The 22,230-nt window shown below is 40.6% G+C and overlaps 1 protein-coding gene across 4 annotated transcripts in view; it reads right to left on the bottom strand.

The window, feature by feature from the left end:
* Positions 1–67: 67 nt before the first annotated feature.
* The window catches only part of LOC117873919 (DEP domain-containing mTOR-interacting protein), a 110,756-nt gene continuing 88,593 nt past the window's right edge, over positions 68–22,230 (bottom strand). For all 4 annotated transcript variants that reach the window (XM_034763819.1, XM_034763818.1, XM_034763821.1 and 1 more), the window contains exon 10: positions 68–3,049. In XM_034763819.1, the coding sequence (XP_034619710.1) occupies positions 2,921–3,049 (129 nt within the window). In that variant the 3' untranslated portion in view covers positions 68–2,920. The remainder of the gene's footprint in view (positions 3,050–22,230) is intronic.

Below are 22,230 nucleotides of genomic sequence, written 5' to 3'. Positions count from 1 at the left end.
GGCGGGTAGTATAGACCTAGCCTTAGATCGATCCCGCCCCCCCCCCCTCCAGTGTAGACCAGGCCTCAGTGTGAGTCTTTTTCTTAGTGTATGTGCAATTGCGCAATGTGCCTCAGGTGGCACGTGACCAGGATTCATCACTGAATTTGTTCTGCTGGTTGGATCATTAGCTTCCCCAGCATAGGCCAGGAACTGACGGGGAGTGCGATTTGAAACACATCACAGTGTGTAGCTAGATAACATTCTAATCTGAGATGATACATATAGTTATAATTTTAAAAATCTCACAAATAGCTTTAAGAAATTGCACAGCTCAAATATGTAGATAATTTTAAACATCTCAGAAACAAAGAAGAGGGAAAGAAGTTATTCAAAGCTGGATCACAAATCAAGCTTAGAAAACAATATGGAAATTGCCATTAAATGGCAGGCAAGTAATGACATTCAAATTGCAACAGAAACGAATGTATCTCATGAATCAAAATGCTGTATTCTATAATGATATGCACAAAGCTCCCTTTCCTCTTCACTGCATTCACTTCTTACTAAGGTCTCAAGAGCTCTCTGTATTTCATTATCAAGCTAAATTCTGACCCAGTTTCATAATTGCCTGGAGGATACAGGGAAGTGGTAGCAGCATATTAACTACATCAAAGGACATAAAATACAAGTGCCATGCTGATATTAACAAAATGCTAGTCATTGTCTGTAAAAGAACCCTTCATATTTTAATAGTTAACCCATCCTAATATTTAGAAGTTAGATTTAAAGAGAGATAAAGAATATAACAAATTAGAAGTATTTGGGGAAGCATTACCCTTCCTATATACGCTGAATTGCAGCCATTATATCATATTAGTAACTTGCCTGGGACTTCATCCTACTCCTTTTAATCAAGTTCATTTGAAGCTGACCAAAGCCCTAAATGCTCTACACTAATGCCATATCACATAATATTATGCAGTATGGAAATTTTAGTGTATTTGAACCCTTTTGCGGCAATCTATTTATTTTAGTTGCACTTAGTATTATGGAACTAGCAATACATTAGTGAGGTCTGATGAAGGTGCTAGATGTGTACAAGCATTCTTCAGCTATGTTAATAGAAGGTATAAGCAAATGTGATACAAAGTGACATGTTAAAAGAATCCCTCAAACACAAGGCTTTTATACAGGGTTAGTATAGGGATAGTATTCTCAGCTGCATTTAAGATCTTCTTGCACTGGTAAACATGAAGGAATTATGAGGAATTTTGATTGTGAGTCAGTCATAAAATACAGTCTTTTTGCTATGCTTAAAAAATAAGCAAACATACAATTTCACTTATGATGTTGCAAAGTCATATAATCTCAAAGTCTTATTATTCCTTTGATCAAGCCTGTGCAAATATCTGAGTGAGTGAAAATCATATTGCAAGAAGAATGTGTGATGAGGCCAATTCCTTAATATAAACATAGTCAATACTCTTAGTAGGGAAAAATACCAAAAATAGGTAGTTAATGCTTTTAGGTATTCTCGCACTGAAGGTCAAGCATTCATTTTTTTTAATTTAAAAAGTATTACTGCATATAAACTGAACAGTACCAGAATGCCTACAATCTATAGATATACATAGTTATGTTTTGTGAACAAGACTGTATACATACAATTAATCTCAGTTTGAGACCTATGGCACCCCAGATATCACAGAGTTGAGAAGCAATTTAGATTCAGTAAAGTATATCATTCAAATATACATTTTAAAAATATTTTTTCACAAGTTCATCAACAAAAATTCCTGCTTGGTTTTAAAGTGAGGAAGAGTCAGTTAAATATAATGTGTTATTAATAATTGCATCAGATGTAAATTATGTGACACATCTGTAGTTTTCAAGCATTTAATGATTTGAAAATGCTGATAATCAAAGACACATTCAAGTGCATTGCTTCAATTTGAAGTGTACTGTACCATATCAGAGCTACTAAATATTTCAATGCTAATGCTAACATTGTGATTCTCTGACTTCAGCTCTCTAAAATATTATCATTCTTCTGATATCAGGGATATCCAGACTTTGTGAAAAGAACCACATCGACAAGTTACCAGGAGACTAAGAGCCACATGTAGTTTAGACAGAAGGTATATAGACCAAAATTTTCAAACTTGGGCTCCTAAATCTGTACTTGGACACCTAGATAAGAGGTCTGGTTTTCAAAGGCCATATGTTCAAAATGAAAAATTAATGCACACATCCATAACATTTGTGTGCTCTTGTATTTTCCTTCATAGAACAATTGCTGCAGGTTTTTATAGGACTACCCATCTCTGGTAATTCAGTGCATTCCACAGAAAGGCGCACACGTTTTTTCATATCTATGAATTCTAATGTTGTCTGCTACTTGTTTGAATTCACTGACTATAAACGTCTGAAGTTGATCACCTTTCTCTTTGCTCTATGATTATAGAGAGGGAGCAGTAGCAGGCAGCTACTCTCCTGGGGACGCACTTCGGACACGTCTAGATTACATCGGGGGGAGTACGCTAACATTCATATGCCATGCCAACCATATAGAAAGTCCTTACCAAACATTCCTCTTTTCAAGTATTGTGATCACATGGTTGAACGGCAAGGGAAGTTACGTGTAGCCTTTTAAGTAGGATACCATCCCAACAGATACAGCTGGATTGACAACTAAAGACCTGGTCCTTGTCTTCAGCAGAACAGTTTGCAGGATCGGGTCCTAAATGATAACATGCTGATATATACTGTTCACTTCTTAGCATATGAATCACAGCTACTATTGTTAAACTGAAGGGGAAAGCACCTGAAAGGCAGAATAATCTAGTTAGACAAGGCAAGGTTTTGCCCCCTTGTGTTGTCTGGCTTTGCATTGGTTCTTCTATTTCTATTCACAGCTTCCAGTGAGGAAATTTCCTTCTCAGGAGTCTAATTCCTCCATCACTTCCATGACAATAGTTCGAGGGCCAGTCAGAATGAGATTGCTCACGGTCCTGTAGTCCACATGGAGAACATTGAGTCCATTCACAGAAACCACAAACTGACAGACCTACAGAGAAAAGAGAAGGGATGTATTACAATTGCGGTGGACTTAGGCTTCTCTTTGTGGTAGCAGATGCTGCAATACGGACACTGTATTCTACTCAATCAGTTCATTTCTCCAGTGGAACTAAAATTCATACATTTTTTCACATCTGCTGATACCCTGCCAATAAATAACTAATAAATAAATAAATGGAAAATAAAATAATAATAATACCTCACTGAAAGAATTCAAATACACCAATATGCAAGGGGTTAATTCCCTGTTTAACCCACTTGCTTCTTATGTCTGAAAAGATGAAAAGGGATAGGTAATGAGGCAGGCTCCTGATTGACTATTCAACTAGATGCTAAGTATCTAAGAACCTGATCCAAAACTCATTGAGTCTTTCCATTGACTTCTGTGGGCTTTAGATCAGGCCCTACACTAGAGAGTCAATGGAGAAATAACAGAGGATAGCAGGAATCAGCTCAATTCTGATAATTATGGAGACTCGGGCATTTAGACACTATGGTGTTGGATACTGAACCTGACCAGAACCAGCCAAGGCAAACCAGAATGGTAAGATGTAATGCTTAATGCTTCTCTCTTCCTGGGCCTTTTTGTCTGTAGGAATAATTTTTTTGGGTATGAAAACAGACAAGAGCTACATTTGGCACACATAAGAGTTCTATAGTTTTGAAGGATTCCATCACTTAAAGGTTAATTTCCAATTACAGATGTCAGGAATATCACTGGAAACAGCAGGATCGTTCAAAACTGTGGAATTTTTAACTGCTCTCACTGTATCATTCAATTTTTCCTACAATACCATGATTCACATGGTGCTTTACAAATCTATAGGCCAATAAGATTCTGAACCCAAACAGTCTACAGTCTAAAGCCTGATTAGTGCTGTTGAAATCAATAGCACTAATAATAGTCAAATTAAACACATGCATACGTATTTGCCTAAGGGCATAGAATCAGGGCCTAAAAGTGAAATCCTAATCCCACTGAAGTCAATGGCAAGGATTTCACCCTAAGAGTCCAAGTCTGTGAGATGCTAAGTGCCTATAATGAATGGGAGTTAAAGTCACTTAGCACTAGAGTTAGTCAGAAAGTGCCAGTTATGATTATTATGTTTTTTTTTTTTTGCAGGACATTTTATAGAAAAACTCATTTTTTCTCAATTTCCTGAAAATATTTTTCAGATTTTCATCAAAAAACTGACCAATTTTAGGAAGTGAAACATTGTCAGTTTCAAATGAATTTATTTTTAAATCAAATGAAATGAACATTTTCAGTGAAAAATGGTCACGTTCTGACAAACAATGTTTGGATACAAAATATTTGACCTGATTTATTTAGCACTTAAAAAAGTTAGAATCACGCAGAAAGGAGGAGGCCATGCCATTCATGCTAAAAAGGCCAGAACAGTGGATTGGAAGAAAAAGACAATGTTATTCATTCCCCAGTGAAATGCAGCCCCCTCTGAGTCTAATCAAAGTATTCTATAAAGTTACAATGTTTGTAGTTTTTGTATCAATGTTTTTTAAAGGTATGGCATTACTTTTTTTTTTTTACTGCAAGTAAAATAATTGTCACAGAAATGTTTCATGAAAAGGATACTTTTGTCGTGAATTTACCTTATTCGTAACTGATAATGAGTGCACATTAAACCCACTTTAACTGTGAAAGATGTTTATATTCTAATCTGTTGTGGTTTAGGGAGGCAATGTGATATAATGGTTAGAACAGAGAACTGGGAAATAGGGTACCTAGTTTATATTACTGTTTCTGCCACTGATTCTTTGTGACTTTAGCTAAGGTTCTTAACTTCCGTGCCTCAATATCCCTTTCTGCAAAATGGGGATCTCATGGGGCTGGTGTGAAGTTTCATTCATGTTTGTACGGTATTTTTATATTATTCACTGAAAGGTTCTATAAAAAACCAAAGTATTATTGGGGCGGTTGTTTTGTCATGTCAGGTTTAAGAAAAATTATGGATGAGTCAAGGCCGTTTGTTAAAAAGCTCTCAAATCTGATGAACAGTATGGCCCCTGTGATTTTATCTTCACTCCTCAGACCCTGTGTGCCATTACAGGAATAGCAGCAGATGTCTCTAACGGTCAGCTAGGTCTCTCTCCCTATCTCACCCCCCCCCAATCTCTTCAGTGTATTCCAGGTTGGGGACTCCTGGGATTCAGCCTTGCTGGTAGCCTGGACAGTCAGCAAAGTGGGATGATGATTCTATTAGAGTTTTGATGATAAAATGCCTAGAGGGTATGTGCTTTGTCAAGAAGTCACAGCATGGACAAGACCACTGCGTTCATTTTTTATTAAAGAAACTAAGGAGAAGGGGGAAAAGCTCCTAGGGGGGAACTGAACCATTTTGCAACAAGGGGGCTATTATTCTGCTGTCATCCAGTTTCTAAAAAATATTGTTGTTCAATTTCTGAAATGTTGGCTGAAATATTGCATGACAGTTGCTGACAAGGGGCTTAACAAACGGGCTAGCACTTTGCTTGCTAGATTTCTCACTTGTCATATTAGGCCTGGTGGACATAAAGATCTTGCACGAGTATAACTATGGCAGTTAGGGATGCGATTTTAACCAAAATAATAACAGTACAACTGCTAATGTGCATGCAGTTATACCAGTATAAAGGTGCCTTATGCCAGTATAGTTTATTTCCTTTCCCATATGGGAGTAAGCTATAACATAAGCTCATTTATACTGGTATAAGTGCATCCATACTGGGGAGTTGTGCTACTTTAACTATACCAGCATAGTACAACACAGAACCACATAGTTAAAGTGGTCTACACAAACATTTAGTTTATGGCAATCTACTCTGCACTAGCCTGCCGAGTACTGACTGTCCCTGCGGACCCTGATGACATGCACTAACAGTTTGTAAGTGTGCTTTAATCTAGTCCCATTTCAAATCAGGGTAGATCAAAGTGCGCTAACTAACTGCTAGTGTGTGTCAACAGAGTTCACAGGACAGTTAGTGCATAGTAAGCTAGTTGAGGTAGATTCATACCCCAGGTTGCCACAAACTAAATGTTCATGTAGATAAGCCCTTTTCAGTTTAAGAAACTTGGCTGAAATGGGTACCGTATCAGCCCACCCAAAGCTATTTCTTAACTATCATTTAAAATATATACAATACAGATTTTGACTTTGTCTAAAGATGAAAAAGTGATCTCTCTCTCAAGCCCCCCAACAAGATTATATCAAATTTTACTGGATTATAGTTCTGGCTTCAGTATAATATTCCTGTTGATTTAAAACAGTTACAGAAATAACATGGTCTCTGTTGGCTTAATGCAATCTTTGGAGGCTGAATGACTGACATTTGTTTTACTGCTGTATACTCTAAAGTACAATTTATCAGTAAGGTTTATTCATTTTAAAATATTTCCTGTGCAATGTAGTCTTCAAATGCTAACATGCATCAAATGGAAATGAAACATCAAATGGAAAAAGTAAAAGTAAATAAGGAATTTACTCCTTCTCATAATACAAGAACTAGGGGGTCACCAAACAAAATTAATATACAGCAGGTTTACGACAAACGAAATGAAGTATTTCTTCACATAGCGCACAGTCAACCTCTGGAACTTTTTGCCAGACGATGTTGCGAAGGCCAAGACCATAACAGGATTCAAAAAAGAACTAGATAAATTCATGGAAGATAGATCCATCAGTGGCTATTAGCCAAGATGGGCAGGGATGGTGTCCCTAGCCTCTGTTTACCAGAAGCTGGGAATGGGCAACGGGATCGATCACTTAATGATTACCTGTTCTGTTCATTCCCTCTGGGCACCTGGCATTGGCCACTGTCAGAAGATAGGATATCGGACTAGATGGACCAGTGTGACCGTTCTTATATACTCATGAATTTACTTATATACTCATGTGGTATGGTCTCATTTGTTTTACTTACTGTTAATCCTGCACACAAATAGCTAATGTACTGTATTGCTGTCTTGACAGGAATTACAAAATGAAAGAGACAGGACCTTCCTACTTATTTTATGTGTTGTCTTAGGGAGCCTGGGTTACAAACTATGATTTAATATTACAAAAAATAATAACAATCCTCACATATCTTCAGCTTGCAACTACAGCTGTTAGATGACTGTACCATAAATATGCAAAATTCTCTTAGTTTCCATAGATTAATATGATGGATAATAAACTGAAGTTAAAGTTCCTCATATAGATCTTTAGGGAACCTGAGATGAGATGAGATTTTAGTGTCACGCTTCCTGGAACTTCAAGGAATGACTGGATATAGAACAAAGAGCCACCATTTTGCTAGCATGCATGCATAACCAGTGGAGAGATTATAATATCTAAGCAGTGAAGTGTAAATTACTGTAATAGAATAGTGAAAAATTAAATAACAGAATGGTGAAAATGCTCTCTCTTGCTTCATTTAAAATTTCTTTAAGTTTACAAGTGTGGGGTGTTACAGGGACAAACTGCAGAGCTTTGCAGTGTCCTGCTAATTCAAAGTTACCAGCTTAGATTTGCTTTGCTGATTTAAGAATCTCCATGAAAAATTTTAAAGCATTAAAATATATTCTATTCAATTGCAAAGTCATTATCATAATAAAAATAACATATATATTTAAGTAGTGCCAAGAGAACTCAATTGGAACTCAGGCATCACTGTGCTAACTATTATTCAAATACACAGTAATCCCCGTCCCAAAGATTTTATAACCCTATGGCCCTGATCCTGCAACTGGATCTATGTTGGCAGACACCTGTGCCAGCATGAAGCCCTGTGGACTTCAATAATACTCCATGCAAGCTCAAGGGGTCTGCATGTGTGATGTAGGTTACAGGACTGGGCCTAAGACAAGATGTGATAGGTGGGTGTAACATAGGGTTGCCCATTTTGGTTGGACATATTCCTGGAGATTTAATCACATGACGTAATCTTTAGGGCTGTCAAGCAATTTAAAAAATTAATCACGATTAATCGCACAATTAAAAACATTAATCGTGATTAATCGCGCTGTTAAATAATAATAGAATACCATTTATTTAAATATTTTGGATGTTTTCTACATTTTCAAATATATTGATTTCAATAAAAACACAGTATACAAAGTGTACAGTGCTCACTTTATATTTATTTTTATTACAAATATTTGTACTGTAAAAAACAAAAGAAATATTATTTTTCAATTCACCTCATACAAGTATTGTAGTTACATCTCTTTATCATGAAAGTTGAACTTACAAATGTAGAATTATGTACCAAAAAACCCTGCATTTAAAAATAAAACAATGTAAAACTTTAGAGCCTACAAGTCCAATCAGTCCTACTTCTTGTTCAGCCAATCGCTCAGACAAACTAGTTGGTTTACATGTGCAGAAGATAATGCTGCCTGTTTCTTGTTTACAATGTCACCTGAAAGTGAGACGAGACATTCTCATGGCACTGTTGTAACCGATGTCGCAAGATATTTACATGCCAGATGTGCCAAAGGGTCATATGTCTCTTGATGCTTCAACCACCATTCCAGAGGACATGCGTACATGCTGATGATGGGTTCTGCTCGATAACGATCCAAAGCAGTGCGGACCGACGCATGTTCATTTTCATCATCTGAGTCAAATGCCACCAGCAGAAGGTTGATGTAGTGAGGCGGTGTGGCTCCCTGCCACCCCGGAGGGGGAAGAGCCCATCCGGAGGCCGGAGTGGGCGGAGCTAGGGAGCTCTGAGTCCACCCCTCAGAGGGTCAGGCGGCGACCCGGAAGTATAAAAGCTCGCCCTCACAGCTCAGTCAGGCCCCAGCCGCCAGAGTGACCAGACGTCTCCAGCCTAGCTCATGACTGGGAAGACCCCACGGCCCAAGACGGCCGCCAGGACTGGCTGGGCCTGCCCTGCGCCCGCTATCCGGAGGAGCTGCCGGACCTGCCCTGCGCCCGCTATCCGGAGGAGCCGCTGGACCTGCCCTGCGCCCGCTATCCGGAGGAGCCGCTGGACCTGCCCTGCGCCCGCTATCCGGAGGAGCTGCCGGACCTGCCCTGCGCCCGCTATCTGGAGGAGCCGCTGGACCTGCTGATCAATCCCTGCCCTGACGAACCCATGGTCCTGGATCCCCCAGAGGCCGACACCAGGACCCAGGTAGGCCCCGAGAGGGAGTGTGGAAGTAGCCCGGGGGCAGCCGACCCCAGTCTGGCTGCAGCACTGCCAGAGCCTATGTCAGTATGTTGCGGCCAGAATCCCCACTTCTGCCGCTGCTAGGGCCCCAGGCTGGGACGCAGTGGAGTGGGAGGGCCTGCATCCCCCCTGCCACCCAACCCGTGGGTGGCAGTCTCCCCCTCTCCCAGTCCTTTTGAGGCTTGGGGCCTACTATTGTTGCTCAGCCCTGAGTGAGGGCCTGAGCTCCTGACACAGCGTTTGTCACCCCGCCCTGACCTAGGGCCCGGGCTTAATACTTTGTACTCATTTGTTGCTCAGTCCTGACTGAGGAACTGAGCTCCTGACATAGCATTATTGCCCACCCTGAGCAGGGCCGGGCTTACCGTGTTCTTCCGGTTACAGCAAGAGCTGCCGAGGGAGACCCCACGGCCGGACGAATTTCCCAAGCTCACCGGTGTGGCTCCCCACCGCCCCAGAGAGGGTCAAGCCCTGGCAAACTCTTGTACAGTTGATTTTCTTTTTTGGTGGTTTTGGTTCTGTGGTTTCCTCATCGGAGTGTTGCTCTTTTAAGACTTCTGAAAGCATGCTCCACACCCCGTCCCTCTCAGATTTTGGAAGGCACTTCAGATTCTTAAATCTTGGGTCGAATGCTTTAGAAATCTCACATTGGTACCTTCTTTGCATTTTGTCAAATTTGTAGTGAAAGTGTTCTGGATCATCATCCGAGACTGCTATAACATGAAATATATGGCAGAATGCGGGTAAAACAAAGCAGGAGAATACAATTCTCCCCCAAGCAATTCAGTTACAAATATAATTAACACATTATTTTTTAAAAAGCATCATCAGCATGGAAGCATGTCCTCTGGAACGATAGCTGAAGCATGAAGAGGCATACAAACGTTTAGCATATCTGGCATGTAAATACCTTGCAGTGCTGGCTACACCAGTGCCAGGTGAATGCCTGTTCACACTTTCAGGTGATACTGTAATTAAGAAGTGGGCAGCATTTTCTCCCATAAATGTAAACAAACTTGTCTGTCTTAGCGATTGGCTGAACAAGAAGTAGGACTGATTGGACTTATAGGCTGTAAAGTTTTACATTGTTTTGTTTTTGAGTGCAGTTATGTAACTAAAAACCCTATATATTTAAGTTGCACTTTCATGATAAAGAGCTTGCACTACAGTACTTGTATGAGGTGAATTAAAAAATACTATTTCTTTTATCATTTTTACCATGCAAATATTTGTAATAAAAAATAATATAAAGTGAGCACTGTACACGTTGTATTCTGTGTTGTAACTGAAATTGATATATTTGAAAATGTAGAAAAACATCCAAAATATTTAATAAATTTCAATTGGTATTCTATTGTTTAACAGTGCAATTAATCACAATAAATTTTTTTAATTGCGATTAATTTTTTTGAGTTAATCGCATGAGTTAACTGTGATTAATCGACAGCCCTAATAATCTTTAATTAAAGATTAATCTTTAATTCCTGGAGACTCCAGGCCAATCCTGGAGGGTTGGCAACCCTAGTCTAACAGTGTAAGAGAGGAAACAGTGCAGGCGAGGATGAGGTGAGAGTAACAGTGACAGGAACACATGGTTCCACAGAATAGCTGTGTGCACAATGAGCAGGCAGAGTCAAAAATTTTATTGTGAAATCCTGACCTCATTGTAGTCAATGGGAGTTTTGCCATTGAGTTCTATTGTTACTATTAATTACAGTATTACCACAGTGCCTGGGATGCTAGTTATATAACAGGCCCCCATTATGCTAGGCACTGTACATAGAACAAAAAGACCCTGCCCCAGAGAGGTTACACATATAACACAAGAGACACCAGAGGGATACAGACAGACAGATGGACGAGCACAAGGAAACAGTGAGACAACATTGGTCAGCATGACAGGCAGTGGTCTCAGCAAACCTAACCATTATCAAGTGCTTTGTAGGCATGATGGCAAAGGAGAGTTTTAAGGAAGGTTCTGAAGAAGGTTAATGAGGTAGCTTGGAAGGTTTTTATGGGGAGTTCCTCCCAAGTGTGAGGGGCAGCAACGGAGGTAGTGGGGAGGGCTTGGGGGGAAGACTAAGAGCTCTGTTTTAGCCATGAGTTTAGCTTCAACTGATGGCTAGACATCCATATGGAGATCTCAGAAGGAGAGGCTGAAATTTTAGTTTGGATCGGAGACTGTTTGGAGGGTAGGATTTCACTCAGAACTTTTAAAAACTATTAAATAAATAATAGTCATTCTTACTGGCCATCTGCCTACTGATAATCTGAGTATTCACTAATATTCTATGAATACCGTTTACGAATAAACATTTAGTTCTTAAAATAACATTCTTGTATTGATTTTACAATTAACATTAGCCTTCCTTCCCTTTACAAAACGGTTCGTAACAGTGTTTCTTTGATTTTAGTATGCACAATGTTTTAAGTTTGAGAGAAAGTCTTGAAATATAATAAAATACTAGGAATTCCTGCAGCAACACTTGGCATAAGTGAATATTGCAAAATTTCACTGGAACTATCCCAAAGAAGCACTTAATTTTATAGATGCCTGAATGCAAATATTAGTGAGGTCAGTGAAGAAAAGAGCATTAAAGCAGGGATGAAAACTGGATGCAATACTCCATACCGTACCAAAAGTGCAGTTTTAACAGATACAAAACAGCAGATCACTTTTTATTTTAAAAAATATATTTATCATAGAATCATAGAAGATTAGGGTTGGAAGAGATCTCAGGAGGTCATCTAGTCCAACCCCCTGCTCAGAACAGGACCAACACCAACTAAATCATTCCCGCCAGGGCTTTGTCAAGCCGGGCCTTAAAAACCTCTAAGGATGGAGATTCCACCACTTCCCTAGGTAACCCATTCCAGTGCTTCACCACCCTCCTAGTGAAATAGTTTTTCCTAATATCCAACTTAGACCTCCCCCACTGCAACTTGAGACCATTACTCCTTGTTCTGTCATCTGCCACCACTAAGAACAGCCAAGCTCCATCCTCTTTGGAAGCCCCCTTCAGGTAGTTGAAGTCTGCTATCAAATCCCCCCTCACTCTTCTCTTCTGCAGACTAAATAAGCCCAGTTCCCTCAGCCTCTCCTCATAAGTCATGTGCCCCAGCCCCCTAATCATTTTCGTTGCTCTCCGCTGGACTCTCTCCAATTTTTCCATATCCTTTCTGTAGTGGGGGGCCGAAAACTGGATGCAATACACCAGAAGTGACCTTGCCAGTGCTGAATAGAACGGAATAATCACTTCCCTCGATCTGCTGGCAATACTCCTACTAATGCAGCCCAATATCAAATACTATTAGCCTTCTTGGCAACAAGGGCACACTGTTGACTCATATCCAACTTCTCGTCCATTGTAATCCCCAGGTCCTTTTCTGCAGAACTGCCGCTTAGCCAGTCGGTCCCTAGCCTGTAGCAGTGCATGGGATTCTTCCGTCCTAAGTGCAGGACTCTGCACTTGTCCTTGTTGAACCTCATCAGATTTCTTTTAGCCCAATCCTCCAATTTGTCTAGGTCACTCTGGACCCTATCCCTACCCTCCAGTGTATCTACCTCTCCCCCCAGCTTAGTGTTATCCGTGAACTTGCTGAACAAAACCAGCCCCAGGACTGACCCCTAGGGCACTCCGCTTGATGCTGGCTGTCAACTAGACATTGAGCCGTTGATTACTACCCGTTGAGCCTGACGATCTAGACAGCTTTCTATCCATCTTCTAGTCCATTCATCCAATCCATACCTTTTTAAGTTGCTGGCAAGAATACTGTGGGAGACCATATCAAAAGCTTTGTTTTCCCCATATCCACAGAGCCAATTATCTCATCATAGAAGGCAATCAGGTTGGTCAGGCATGACTTGCCCTTGGTGAATCCATGTTGACTGTTCCTGATCACCTTCCTCCTCCAAGTGCTTCAAAATGGATTCCTTGAGGACCTGCTCCATGATTTTTCCAAGGAATGAGGTGAGGCTGACTGGTCTGTAGTTCCCCAGATTCTCCTTCTTCCCTTTTTTATGCAATGATACAGTGTGAATCCTGGGCCCAGTGAAGTCATTACTGACTTCAACAGTGCCAGGATTTCACCCATACTCATTATCTGTGCAGTTGTGCTGCCACCCAATTAACAGCAAATTTCTAGTTCATGAAGTTGCCACAAGTATGATTCAGTTTTCTTCCAGAGCAAAACCAAATTCAAATGGATTATTGGGTTTCAGGGGATACTTCATCAATTGATAATTTCTGAAAACAGCTGGATATAGTGCTGGATAGAGTTCAGGTATTTTCAGTTCTCCAAAATCCTTCCAAATAGTGTTAAGCACCCAACGCTAGAGACAGAAGTATCCCCTGAAACCACCCAAGCCATCTGAACTTGTTTCTGCTGAAGGAGAAAATGGAACTATGCTTTTGTAAGTTCTTTGGGACAGAGACATCCTTTTTGTTCTAAGTTTCTACAGCACCTAGCACAGTGGGGTCCTGGTTAGGGTTGCCAATTTTGGATGGGCGTATTCCTGGAGGTTTCATCACATGACATGATTAAAGAGTAATCCTTTAATTCCTGGAGACTACAGGACAATCCTGGAGGGTTGGCAAACCCAGGACTCCTGGTCCAATGCTGGACTTGTAGGCACTATGATAATACAAATAATAAATAATAATAGCTTATGTTTAATTCATGAACCAGAATCTTGCTGTGAATGGGTTGGTACCACAACTGCACATATAATTTAAAAAATAAAGTAGATGTGGCAGTGATAGGTGTCAAGCCTTTTCAGATTTACATGTTAGCAAAGTGAAAAAAACCACTAACCAGTTCAGAATTAGGCCTTATTCTGCTGTCATATGTCACCACTTTAAAAAAATGAAAATACCAGGGGTGAAATTCTGGCTCCATTGATGTCAGTAGCAAAACTCCTATTGTCTTGAATAGGGCAAGGATTTCATCCCCAGGCTATACCCAGATCCTAGATACTTTAAACAAGAGCACAGCTTGTTATTTGTAAGTGTTAAAATCTTGAAGATGAACTGCAAAGCACATGAAAAAAGTTGTCACCTTGTATTGTCCCTTGTTATGTATAACAGTGCTATAATTTTTTTGTTTACTTTTATGTTAAAAATATCAGGTCCTGACTTCTCACTTTTTGCTGCAGGCAAGATATTTGGAAGACTTGGATGGTGACTTCACATGAGGATGAAACCTGAACTGCAGTTCTCTCAGCTTTCAACTGAGGGGAAGAGGATGTTCAGCTGGTAAAAATTTAAAGAAACATTTGTACAGTAGAACCTCAGAGTTACGAACACCTCCGGAATGAAGGTAGTTCACAACTCTGAACAAAACGTTATGGTTGTTCTTTTGTTCCTTCAAAAGTTGACAATTGAACATTGACTTAACTTTTCTTTTATTTTTTTGTTAGTAGTTTATCTTTAACACAGTACTGTGCTGTATTTGCTTTTTTGTTTGTTTGTCTCTCTCTGCTGCTGCTTGATTGTGTACTTCCGGTTCCAAGTGAGGTGTGTGGTTGACTGGTCAGTTCGTAACTCTGGTGTTTGTAACTCTGAGGTTCTACTGTAAAACTTGGTATCCGCTCGCTGCTTATTTGAGGCCAGAGAGAACCTCCGCTCATTCCAGCTTCCTGTTGTGAGATCCAGACCCTCCAAAGAACTGGTCAGGGTCCCCCAAGAAAAGGATGGAAATCAAGTTTTAATCCAAAAATGTTAAAACGATTTTTTTTAAAATACTCCCCATCCAATTTAAGGTAATCATTAAATGTCATAGAGGAGCAGTAACGAACACACTTTTTGTTTGTTTATTATTTTTCCTTTTAAGAAGTGTAATGTACAGAATCTAATTTATGATCTTGTATGTGAAAATGTTCATACCTTCAGTTGTCCAACTAGTAACAAAGTTCCTGAAATAATTCATCCCATGTTGAACAAATAACCGTATTCACAAGTACTCTGAATTGAGATACTGTCAGAGAAGATCCAAGGAAAGATGTATGTTTGCCCCCTCGAAATAAAGGGAAACACAAACAGTTCTGGGGTGACCTGCTTCCATCCTATTAATCTTTACATTGTCATATTGGAAGAAGGAAGGAGATAAAATCAGAGGTCCTAAAAGCCACCTGGCAACTTAGCATTTTGGATCCCTCAAACGTGCTTCATGAAATCCCTGTTGTATTAGTACAATGAGGGCTGGAACATCACATTTTGACTACTACTGTACATGATCCAAAGGTTTAAATATGAGCAACATCCTTTTCAACATATCTGAGTTTACTGCAATAAAACAGAATCAACTGCAGCTGTGTGTTCAGCTCTGTAAATATCCCTAGCAAATGTGTAATTGGCTGTAGAGTGGGTGGTGTGGGAGTAGGCAAGGATCCAGTTCTTGCATAAAACACAGGATTCGCTCTCCAGAGAACTGCAGTTCTCTTTCATTCTCTATCGAGGCTTTAAGCTTGCTTAATGTCATAACAGTGTTCCCAGAAAATGCTTATTAGAAAATGTGGGGCAATTTCCAGTAAAGAAAAATAACTTCATTTATGGAATAACAGATGTGTCCACATTACAATTCCTATGCACCCTATCCTTCAGTCTTTACTCAGACAAAATTCTCATTGGAGTTTGGAATAACGGAAGGGGTATTTTTTTGTTTTTGTAATAAGGACTATGGGATCAGGCTATTTAAATGTGAAAGTTGACATTTTTCCATAGGATTGTTTAGAATAAAGCAAGTGATTGCATTTTAAAAGCTAACAATTTAATTTTTATGGTGCTCCAAACCCAGAGGCCTCTATGACTGAGGGACAAAATTAGTAACTGAAAGTAGCTACATAATAAAGTAACTAAAATAAGGTCGCACATTCAACTGCACTGAACATCCAAGGCTCCAAGTGGAGGAAATGGGAATTTGACCATTGATTTCACTGGGAGGGGAGTTAGGCCAACACTTTTGTAAATCCCATGAATAAAGTCACTTAAATCAAATAATTAGAATGGGCAAAATAGACAAATAGAACAAAGAAAGGCCTGGGGTTAGGTGATCTGAATTCTGTTCTCCACTCTGCAATGGACAGCTTCTGTGACCCTGTGCAAGTCACTGAGCTCCTGTGTGTCCAATTCTTACCATCTACAAAAGGGACTGACCTACCCAATAGGGGTTGTTGTGCCAATTAATTTGTTGGTGTTTGTCAAGTGTTTTGTAACAGGTGTGCAATTTAGAAAGTTGCACACCAAGAAGAGGACAACTAGCTGCAATCCTCAAAGCACATTGTTAGAAAGTAGTAATAATATTCACTAAGCCCGGGAGCCTACAATACTTTTGTCCATGTTTAATGTTATACTTATAAGTAATCCCACAGAAGTCAACAGGGTTACTCGCATGCATAAAGTTAAACATGTGTGAGTACTTGGAGAATCAGAGTGTAAGAGTCTAGAATGGGAGTCTTCCAAAAACAGGTATGTGGAATAAGGGAAGATAGGGCACTACTGCCTTGGAAGACTAATGCGGAATCAATGTACAGATGAAAACCCACTTTATAACTTAGAATGATTGAAACAGCATGGTCAGCAAAAGTCCCAACATGAAACACCAGGAGGTAAAGTAGATCTAGATTCAGGTGCATTGGGAGAGCTTCCTCAACAACTCACTAATTGTATACTTGGCTTTAAGGACTATTATTATTTATTGTATATCACACTTTGAGGCCTATGATAGACACTATAAATGTGTTAAATGAAAAGAGAAATGAAAGTCTGGGTGAAGTACGACATCAATAACAGAAGAAGAATATGCTTTAGGTTGGGAATGCCTCCTTTTTATGTTTGCTTTGGCATTTTTGTGCTTTTCCCCTGTGTCTACATATAAACTAGTTACTAAAAGCAAAACTATGCATAGTGAACCTGGGGTTAATAACACTATAATCATTTATTTAAAAAAATCAACGGGGACTAAATTTGACACTGCAGGTTGCCGAGTGTATAAAAAGGATCTGACATTACAAGGTGCTGAGTGCCCTGAACTTCCCCTAAACTCTCTGGGAGTAGAGGGGACTCAGTGCCTCGCTCGAACTCTAATTCTGCACATAGGGGTTGATTCCTCAGGGGGCCCCTCCTCTGAAGTGTCGAGAAGTCTCCAAAATTGATGGGATTTAAAGGCAGTCAGGAGCAGAATCGAGCCTGTAATGCGCATAAGTGGTATTCAGCATTTCTAAGCCAAACAGCTGCTCGCCTTGTTTTCACAAACAAAAGTGCAATTGTTTCTGATTGGGTATGACTAGCTAAATGGAGCCATAGCTTTAACCCAACATCTTTTCCTAATTATTCATCAATATTGTTAAAGGATGACAGCTTGTGTCTTGAACAACAACAACAACAAAACACAATGAGAATTGTGATGAAGGTTCTATTAAGTAGGTCAAGCTGATCAGAACCCCTATATGCTTTGTAAACATTTAAGCCAAGTAACAACAATGTACACAATGCTAACAATGACACCATTATGGAGGAAAATAAATCTAAAGAGTTCAGGACATTAACTAAACTGTTCTATAAGGCGCTAATCCTAATTGGTGCCAAAGTGCTGACTGCAATGAGAGTTCAAAATATTCAGCGTCTTGAAGGACTGGGCCCTAATTCACTATTTATTAAACAACGTCCATCCTTATTTAATGTTCAACCTTCCTGAGACTGTAGAAATCAGGTCATGGGACAATTTTTAAAATGCGGCCCCATTATTTAAGCAGTCTCTGTTGTCTAGGAGTGATCTGCAGTAGCTCGAGAAAGCTCAAGTGTGTAAGGTCACAGCTGCTCTGTCTGGCACCAAATCTCACCATTTAATGGGTTGTAGACCACGCTGGAATTTAGAAGTTGTATCAAAACACAAGCACAGCACTGTTTTACACGGCAGCTGAAACCAAGACCGCTTTATCTCTGTCTGAATGGATATAGCTGTAATGGCTCAGAAACAATTAAGAAAAGCAAATACACAAATCCTGGGTATGTGGATATTTGCGCTATAATGTCATAAAACTCCCTCCTTGTTCAGAAATATTTTTTAAACCTACATTTTATTTTAAAAGTGTGACTTGGTTTAAAATAAAACAACCCTAACTAAGAGCTAGCAGATAACTTTTTGAAATGTGTTTGCAGCTGATATCAAAAGATGGTAATGTATAGATACAAGTATAGTATGTTCATTGTTTCCCAGTGATGTTTTAGAAAGCAGATACACAAACACTGGGTTAAATTCTGATGTCATTTTACACAGTCGTAAACTCAGACACAATGGAGGGACCAAAATCTGACACATCATGAAGAATTCATATTTTTTTAATATTTCAGTTCTGATAAGGAAAGTTGGCTGATTTCTTTTATGGACCTATAAAGCTCTCTGTTATAATACTGTCTTTAAAAAAAACTACACTGGTATCAACAACATAGTACTCTTTTACATTGTCGTTATGGGTCAGATTCAGATCTGGTGTAGGCAGGTGCAACTCCACTGAATTCAGGTCCCATATGTTTAAGTACAATTGCAAACATGATATTACGGTGAAATTCAGACTTATGCACAAGGCAAACTCATTCTATTCTGTAGGTTCTTATACTACCCTCATTACCATAGTATCTGAGTATCTTCCAACTGTGAATTTAGCAACATGACTAACATCTCTCTCGTAGTTCAGGCACAGGACTAGGAGTCAGGAGATCTTAAACAGACAAAAACTATGTCCCACTTAAGTGCCACTTGAGCCATATTTTGTGGTTCCATGGGTCTTGTCTTAGTCCTCTGAATAGGGGTGAATTTTACCCGTATAACTTTATGGGCTAACATTTCAGATCCTGAATACTCAGACTAGGACTCCTTTGTCATTTAGCCTGGCTCCCATGCTAGCTTTAGCAAGGCCCGCAGACCAAACAGAAAGTGCCATGCAAAGCTGGCTAAATTTTTTAAAACTAATTTTACATCCAATAATTCAGAGAGGAGAAGTCCAAAGTCTACCAAAGCAGATGCAGTCTCTCCCCACCAACTCCTGCCTTCTTCATGATGACTATGCACTCAAAGACATCTGCCTGCAGTTGGGTGAAGATTTTGTAATCATCCAAAACACACCCAAAATAAAGAGCAGGGTCTCTGAAAAGATATCTTTGAAACAGACCAACCCTTAAACAACCTTATGGACAAAAACACAACTAAACACCATGACTGCACTGCATGGTGGTGGACAGAGGGAAACATGGTGACCAGACAACAAATATGAAAAATCGGGACGGGGGTGGGGGGCAATAGGGGCCTATATAAGAAAAAGACCCCAAAATTGGGACTGTCCCTATAAAATTGGGACATCTGGTCACCGTAGAAGGAAAGGGTGCGGGGAATGCATGCCAGAGGGACATAAGGATGGGCCCTCTACCCCATCAGCTCTCTGCCTCCTATTGGTCAGCCCGAGGGAGGTGGGAATGGATTGGCTCCTCGCTTGCCCCACCTCAATTTAAACCCTTGCCCTAGTCTTCTGGAGCCTCTTGCTCCACTGTCATTACCTCACCTTTCCTCCATGTAGTTGTAATACAGGAGCTGTGTTTTCTGGAATCTGCGGGTCTGACAGATTGCCAGTTTTGTAGGTCAAGAGGGAATTGTTTATTGTTGGGGCCAAATCAGTAGCTGGTGGGTTTTTTCACCTTCCTCACAGCACCATGCAGGTGCAATCAGATTAAATAGGAACAGGACTTGGAGATTAGCTTTAGTGACTTGTATGAATGTTTATTTTGTCACAACTTGCAGCCAATGTCCAGTGCAGATAAAAGGCCAAAAGGGCCAGCTCCCAGAAGTAAAGAGACATGGGACTTTTACTGGAGGATGCTGGGCCTATGGGGAAAAGGGGAGATCTGGAGTCTTAGCAGACTGAGGTCTAGCTTTGTTACCCTCTGTTTCCCTCACAGAGGTGCGGGGGGGGGGGGGGGGGAGAAGATTGTGTCCTCGATCACCTGCGACTCCTAATCAAATGGCCAGTTGGCTTCCAAAGTATAACTCACGTTACCTAACCCCAGTGAATACTCAGCAGCTGTGAAACTGCTGCTCTGCAAAGCATGTCTCTCTTTTAAAGCCAGTCCCTGCAAAACTTGGTTAGGAAATCCAGAGTGCACTGGAGAATGTAGCACAGCTCGGGGGGACATAAGCAAACTTTGGTAAACCAGGAATTTACATTTATCAGAGTTTGTACCATACAAAGTTCCACACAATGGTTGCCAATCCTTCCTCCCTGTTCTGAAGGGACCATTTCTCGAGCACAAGCAGGTATTTCAGTCTCTATTGCCCCCATTTGCATGAAAATCTGTGTCACCTATGATGTAGTTACCCATCCACAAGGAACTAGAGACCATGTAATCATCTCACAAGGCCGAGTCAATTTGTTCTAATGGTTCCGATTTATACACATGTATCATCTGTGTGTACAGTGCTTTGAGATCACAGAGAGCTAAGTATCATTATGGGGAGAGTGACTGGCTCAAAGTCACCCAGTGAATCAGTGGCCAAGGCAGGAATAGAATCCCAGTTTCCTAACGCCACATCCCATGTCCTATCAACCCAGCCACATTGCTGTCTCCTCCAATCAGTGTCAACTTAGGTCAGATTCAACCAGCCACTCAGCAATGAAATCTTGCATCTTGCTACCATGCTCCTAAAACAGGCAGTTCCCTGCTACTCAGAAAGTTATGACATTTTCAAATCACACCCCCGACCCCAAGATTCTGCCACAGAAGAAGAATGAAAGAGAAATTGTAGCTGCAAGGTAAGGAGATGGGCAAGGGCGTTGAATCCCAAAGGGGACTAGCTAATAACTAGGAGGGAGAAGGTGGCTGAGGAAATATTGCATGATTTAAATAAACCTAAAGATCGTTTGCTAATGTTATAGATGGTCACCATCCTAGGAACTCACTGGTTATACTCACTGTACTCTAGAAGGATGGCAAAAGAAAGCTTTGGCAAAGCTGGTCTGCATTTAGCAGGCAGACTAAGTTTTGGAAGTGACTTAGTATGTAGACCCAACTCCCAAGGTCAGATTTTCCATCACAGACTCCCTTATTAAGAGAATCTTGTTTTTCACTATGATTTTTCTTTGCTTGTTTGTTTGAAGATAAAAAAGTGATCTTCTTAATGAGTCAATTGTGTTCACTAACATCACAAACAACAGAAACATTTCCTGCAATTACTAAAACACTGCAGGATTGGACTCCCGAATGAATAGCAGCAAAATTAGACATCTAGTGCCTGATTCAGCTCCTGTTGCAGTCAATAGCAAAATGCCCGTAATTTAAATGGTATACGATCCACTGCTTAATTCCCTGCTTGAGCAGAGGAACCACATTACTTCCATAAATTAGCATCAGAAGTATTTCTGTGTCATAAACTAGGCATAGGAATTACTTTAAAATCCAAACATTAACTCAGAAGTTACTATATTGCCATTAGCAGAGGGTTTAAATGAGCCATTTTGCTTCATTATACACTATAAATGCAGGAAATTTTTATTTTTTCAAAAAAGCTTTTTTTTTTTTTGTTCTAAATCAGTGGTCAACAACCCGTCGATCGTGATCAACTGCTTGATCTTGGAGACTCTCCCAGTCGATCGTGATCTCCAGCTGTGACAGCGCCACACCACTCCCAGAAGTGGCCAACATGGCCCTGCGGGGGGGGGGGGGAGGATGGGGGGAAGACTGGGGTCTCTGTGCGCTGCTCCTGCCTGCAAGCCCCACCCCCGCAGCTTCCATTGGCCGGGAATGGGGAACTGTGGCCAATGGAAGCTGTGGGAGCGGTAGCTGCAGAAAGGGGCAGCGCATGGAGCCACGGTGCCCCCACAGGGGCCGCAGGGGCATGTTGGCCCCTTCTGGGAGCAGCGTAGCCATGTGGTGCACTATTGGCTGGCAGGGTGCGGGGGTGGACCGGTTCAGGATGGGGAGGAGGTGCCAATGTGCCTGAGTAGGGCCAGGGCAGGCAAGGAGCCTG

This window comes from Trachemys scripta, chromosome 2, assembly GCF_013100865.1.
Source record: "Trachemys scripta elegans isolate TJP31775 chromosome 2, CAS_Tse_1.0, whole genome shotgun sequence".
Lineage (NCBI taxonomy): Eukaryota > Metazoa > Chordata > Testudines > Emydidae > Trachemys > Trachemys scripta.
This window is presented reverse-complemented; position numbering and strand designations above follow the sequence as displayed.